Source organism: Solanum stenotomum, chromosome 9, assembly GCF_019186545.1.
Source record: "Solanum stenotomum isolate F172 chromosome 9, ASM1918654v1, whole genome shotgun sequence".
NCBI lineage: Eukaryota > Viridiplantae > Streptophyta > Magnoliopsida > Solanales > Solanaceae > Solanum > Solanum stenotomum.
The window spans coordinates 9,323,692-9,329,898 of record NC_064290.1 but is presented as its reverse complement, the minus strand read 5'-3'; the positions used below and the strand labels follow the sequence as shown (position 1 = coordinate 9,329,898).

The 6,207-nt window shown below is 35.7% G+C and overlaps 1 protein-coding gene and 3 non-coding genes across 4 annotated transcripts; all 4 read right to left on the bottom strand.

Moving 5' to 3' along the window:
- Positions 1-588: 588 nt before the first annotated feature.
- Positions 589-670, bottom strand: LOC125878045 (small nucleolar RNA snoR77Y). Its single transcript, XR_007447671.1, has one exon. It is a non-coding gene; the product is annotated as a small nucleolar RNA snoR77Y (small nucleolar RNA).
- A 44-nt stretch (positions 671-714) lies between these two features.
- LOC125878055 (small nucleolar RNA snoR2/U65) lies at positions 715-867 on the bottom strand. Its single transcript, XR_007447679.1, has one exon. It is a non-coding gene; the product is annotated as a small nucleolar RNA snoR2/U65 (small nucleolar RNA).
- A 156-nt stretch (positions 868-1,023) lies between these two features.
- LOC125878057 (small nucleolar RNA U49) lies at positions 1,024-1,088 on the bottom strand. The gene has a single exon (XR_007447681.1). It is a non-coding gene; the product is annotated as a small nucleolar RNA U49 (small nucleolar RNA).
- A 3,937-nt stretch (positions 1,089-5,025) lies between these two features.
- LOC125877249 (uncharacterized mitochondrial protein AtMg00810-like) lies at positions 5,026-5,661 on the bottom strand. Its single transcript, XM_049558597.1, has one exon. It carries the CDS (start codon positions 5,659-5,661, stop codon positions 5,026-5,028), a length of 636 nt encoding a protein of 211 aa, XP_049414554.1.
- Between the last annotated feature and the right edge of the window lie 546 nt (positions 5,662-6,207).

The following is a 6,207-nucleotide window of genomic DNA, read 5'->3' as shown; positions in this document are numbered from 1 at the left end:
TATTACAATAATTAAAACATAGAAATTAACATAGATTGGACTCATGCTGACATTTATGTTTCTTTTTTTAAATTTTTTTTCTTTTATACTTTATATAAATAAATTTTTTATGTAAAAAGTATTATAAATCATAATAATTAATAGCTTAAAATATTTGAAAACAGATAAAAAGTTTTTGTTAACTTTCAAAATTTCATCTATACCGCATAAATTGGGAGAAATATAGATATATAGATTTTTTAAATTGCTAATTATTGTGAGTTATAGTACGTTTTATGTAACTTTCATATATATTACTTGCTTTGTCCTGATTTAGGTAATACAAATGAAATTTCAAAAGTCAATGAATTTTTTATAAGTTTTTTTTATATTAACTTGTTAATTATTGTGATTTATAATATATTTACGTAAAACATACTCTAAATAAAAATAATTAGCAACTTAAAATATATAAAACATACTAAAAAATTGATTAACTTCAAATTTCATATGTACCACATAAATTAATATATAAACAGTAACATGTATTGAGCCCCGTGCTAACACGGGATTCCATATCTAGTATCAAAATAAAGCAGAGTTTTAATAGTGAAGCCTCAGATAGTCAATCACACATCAATAATGTTCAGACGGTAATTCCAAATATTTATATAAAAATCATCACTGGCTTCAGAAATAGTAGTATTTGTTTTCAAAAGAAATAAATTTGAAACGCGATGTAAACGCACGAAACGGCTCCGTGAAGGAATTGAAAAATCCATACACAGATTCCTATCAGAATGCGAAACGTTAATTAAAACTTGTTATTCGTCCAATCATAGCATCTTCGGTCATCGCATTTTGCTACCGTCGACGTGGCATCGGACCGATAAGACTATAAATAATTTAAAAATGGATGAAACCTCAGAGACCCGTTACAAATCACACACACAACGGCGGAGCAGAATGCCACAGATCCCGACCATTGAACGGAGACTGGATAGAATCCGATAAATGGTGGATGGGAAAGAGAGTGGAAACTGCGCCGCCGCCGCTGTTTAAAGTGTCACACGGCACTTCCTATTCCTGGGATGTCTTCCTCATAGGTGATAAATAGCTACAAATTTAACAAATAAAACATGAAATAGAAAAAATAGCTAACAATGAATCAAATAGTTATACTAAACAATATATAAGAATTTCATGGAGGAACAGAGGAGGCCGTGGATGAATGAGGCTAAAGAGGTGAATATCAGTTTATATAGACAAGTCCAGGTGTATGAAACCCTAATTCTGAAACGCTGGACTCGTTTGGGCCTTGATTTTATATTTTTCTTCGTGGCATCAGCTTAACAAGGCAAAAAATGTCATTTTATAATTTATTAATGGGAAAGGGTCAAAAATGCCCCTCAATTTTAGTTTATTACTAATTGACTATGACCATATCGTTAAAATAAAGTTATTTATGTCTTCGCCGTTACTAATTTCACCATTTATACCCCTCAATTAACAGAAATCCCCAAATTGATTCAAATTAACCAATTTTACTTAAATTACCAATTTTAACCTGATCCAAACCGACCCACTTAATAATATAACCCATTTTCGCTCTATCTTGTTCATCTTCATCTTTAATGTTGGGTTCCTTTTCAAAAAACATCATGTAAACAATCCATTTGAAAACACCCATCAAACAATTAGCAAAAACCATATGCTCCATCCACGAACTCCAGTGAAGAGCGACCGCCACCAGTCCCCTCTCTTTTCTCCTTTTACGTTTCGCCGCCATACCATGAAGATATTTATGAACAGTGAAAAAGAAGAAGAAGAATAAAGAGAACAATGTGAAGAAGAATATTTTGTTATTCAATCTTGTGTAGTTACATTGTAGACTCTTTATAGTAGTTGTGATATCTAATCACACTTAGCTATCCTAACCGACTTACATCTAATTGTAACTGCCTTAACTAATTAATGGAAAATTAGTTACACAGTAACAATGGGTAGGGAACACATACGAAGGACCAGGTTCACACATTTGACTCTGTCTTGTTCTTCTCATTCTCAACACTCCCCCTCAGCTAGGAAGTGAGAAGATGTTCAAAACTCCTGGCTTGGAGCTGAGATGTTGTAGTTGCACTTTTGTGAGTCCTTTAGTGAGCAGATCAACTGGTTGATCTTGTGTAGGAATGTACTTGGTAGATACTAATTTTTATGTGATTTTTTCTCTTATAAAATGACAATCAATCTTTGTCACGACCCAGGGGTACCCTCTAGACGTAACATGACGTACTTGACCCCGATAGGTCTCATACAAACTCTTAGTATAATTATAAGATAATAGAAAAATATGGAAAATTTAAAACTTCTTTAAAACCATACAATCGAAAACATTTTCATAAACAAGCGGAAGTCTTTACTAAACCTTTGTCTCAAACCATCTATTAAACTCTTGAATAAAAGTCTTGGGACGCAACCCATACAATGTCTAAAACATAAAGAAATGGCATAAAGGAATCACGGGTTTGTCCTCGAAGCTATGAAGACTCACCAAAATCTCCAACTCTTCTTGCTCCTTGGAAACCTAGCCTTCAAAGGAACTCAATCTCTGAAACCCTACATTTGATTAGAATATAGGTAATATGCGTTAGTACAAAATGTACCAAGTATGATAGCTAGCACAAAATCATAAGAGCATCTCAAAATAGTTAGTCAACATAAGACATAAGCATAAGAGAAAATAACATAAGCATAGCATAATCTCCAACATAAGAATCATATAATCATAAGTCAACATAAGACATAATTAATGAGCATAGGAGATAAGTCATATCATAATAAGCAAAGTCTCCAGCATAAACATCATATAAGCATAACTGACTCTTAGTCATCTAGACCATAATAGAACCATTCTCAAGTAACCTTAAAAGCATAAATGTGCAAAGCATGAATAACATCCCATAATACCACTCAAGCCAAGTATCCCTTTTTGGTCATCTTGATCATAGTCTATATACATGGTCAACTTTTAAACTTCTCTACCATAAGGGTACCATACTCTTAAGTATCCTCAAGGCATACTTGTGCAATGCATGAAAGACATCCCATACTACCCTTCACACTAAGCATAACCAAGATTTACATTGTTAAGCCTTGCTTAACACTCATGTCTCATGGAAGGATGTCCTTGAAAACCAATCCATGTTCAAATGATTCTATCAATTCATACTTTCAAGCATTCATAAAGTTGATTAGGTGAGTATAGTCCTTTCACCACAAATCTGCTTATTAGACTTCTATTCATCACATTGACTCTACTCTCAAAGCCTTAGTGATTCAACATTCATGACTACAAGCTTTACTCTCAAAGCTTTACTTCATTCTATTCTTGTTCATATCGAAATTACAAGACATAATCATCACAAGCCTTAGTCATAAGTGATTCTAAGCATAATTCATCATAAAGTCCCAAATTCAATCACTACAATTCATGATTTATCCTACATTCATAAATCTAGTTCAATTCATGATTTCATATTCCTATTCTTGAATAAGTCCTATACATGATGACAATTCTAGAAGATCCATCAAGAATAATCAATTTCTCATCACAAGGCATAAACCCACGTACTTTGATTTCTAGGTTTAACCATAGAATTCACATAAATTCACCATAATATCATGAATAAACACTAAATTAACCATAAATAAGTATTATCCAACCAATTAGAGTCATACCCAACTAAACCCACTCATTGGAAGAAACTGTAGCTTAGATTGGGGTTCTTCTTCACAAATTTAGGGAAATTCTAGGGGGCTCTATGGGTGGAAGAACCCATAGCTGAAAAGCTAAACATAGCTTGATCAAAGCCTTAGCATAAGCCTTCAACAATGGAGCCTTTGTTCATGACCTTTACTCTAAACTTTAGCTTCTTCTGAAATGGAGATTTTCTAGAGAGAGAAATATTTGAGAGATGAGTGATTTGGGGTTTGATTCTAAATGACTTAGTTGGGGTGTTTAAAGACTTAAAAGACTTTATATATGTGTATAAAATCAATATAAAACGACCTCCACTTAAAACTAACTAAAAGGGAATTTACTAAATAACCTTCGACTAGGCAGCCCCTTGCCAGGGGTCACGCCCCTCTTCTTCACGAGCCGTCAAGGGCACCACGGCCCATGGTGGTTCCCGTGGTCCCTTGACTAATGTCTCCCCTCAACTTGCCAAGCTCCCAAATGCCAAGGCATAACCACGAGACCTCCCACGATCCGTGGTCAAGATCACGAGTCGTAGTCTTGGGGCAGTAGCTAACCCCCAATGCCTTGCCTCCCAAAAATCCTAAGGGGACTTTACGAGCCCCTTCACGGACCGCGGTCAATACTACTGGTTATGAACGAGAGTCCATACTTGGCTCTAAAATGTCTTGGTTTCCCTTATCCTAAGACATTTTCACGAGCCTTCCTACGATCTATAGTCAAGACCACAAGTCGTGAAGTGGCTCGTGGAGGTAAGCTACATTGAGGCAGCCTTTAGGGAGCTGTTGCCTTGGTCTCACGAACCATACCACAAGTCGTGGTAGTAGTCGTAGACTTGAGGCAATGTGCTTCCAAGCTTGGGCAGCCTTGGCCTTGGCTTGGGCCTTGGCTCTTACCCCTTACCCTGGCCCTCATTAAGCCCTAGATGGTCTACTAGTTTATGGGGTGTAAGATATGCCTTGACGTTCAACCCCTAAACCTCTCATTCTAAGTACAGGAAGTCTCATCTACGACTCTAATCCACATACATCAAACTCTAAAACCCTAGCTTATGGCCCTAGTTTAGTCTATTAGTTTCCGTGGTGTTACAATCTCAATGTGTTTGGTCCTCTCATGATAGACTAGATTGGCTACAAGTTGCATAACAGCTTTACTATCAATATGTATGTTGTTAGGTAGTGAAACTTCAATACTGAGTTCCTTCATTAAACTTTTCAGCCATATAATTTCTGTTACAGTGGTTGCAATGCTCATGTATTCAGCTTCAGCTGAACTTCTAGAAATAGTGTTTATTTCTTTGACTTCCATGAAACTAAAGACCCTCCATACTGCACAAAGTAACCAGTAATTAACCTTTTTGTTAGAGGGAAAGAGGCCCAATCTGCATCACAATAAGCAGTGATAGTATTCTTTGAGTAGCTGGACAGTATTAGGCCTTGTCCTAGTGGGTTTTTCACATATCTCACAATCCTTAATGTTGTAGTCATATGTGGTTTCTTAGGCTGTTGTAGGAATTGACTTAATATTTGAACCCCATAGAAGATGTCAGGTCTTATCATGGTTAGATAGAGTAGTTTGCCAACTATCCTTTGATAAGCTCCTTGATCAGTTAAGGGATCATCTTTTGTCATCTGTGTTTCTTCATCATACTGTTTGGTAGTCAATTTTAAGTTGGTATCAATTAGAGTTCCAGCTGGTTTAGCTGCAGTTAGACCAGTTTCAGAAATTAATTCTAGTGCATACTTTCTTTGATGCATTAGAATACCTTGCTTTGATCTTCCAAATTCAATACCTAAGAAGTACCTTAACTCTCCCAAGTCTTTCATTTTGAAAGCTTGCTTCAACTGATTCTTTGTTTCTTCAATTAGAAGTATACTATTTCCAGTGATCAACATATCATCCACATAGATGAGAACAAGTGCCATGCCTATTGTTGTCTTTTTGATGAATAAAGAGTAATGATATTCACTTTGTTTGAACTCAAATTTCAGTAATGCATGTTAGAGTTTTGCATTACATTGTCTTGGTGCTTGTTTTAGCCCATAAAGGGATTTAGTGAGTCTACACACTTTATTCTCCCTCTAACTCTTAAATCCTTGAGGAAGGTACATGTAAATCTCATCAGGTAAGTCCCCTTGTAGAAAAGCATTGAACACATCCATATAATTAATGTGCCATTGTCTTTGAGCTACAATAGTTAGCATTGTTCTCACAATCCTCATCATCACAACTGGACTGAATGTCTCCTTATAATCAATACCTTCCTTTTGGCTATAGCCTTTTGCTACTGGCCTTGCCTTATACCTCTTTATTTCTCATGTGCTCTTATATTTGATCTTATAGACCCATTTGCAACCTATAGGCACCTTTCCCTTTGGAAGAGTAACTACTTCCCATGTATGAATATTTTGTAGTGCATCAATCTCAGATTGCATTGCCTCAACCCATTTAGGATCAGAAACAATTTCTTT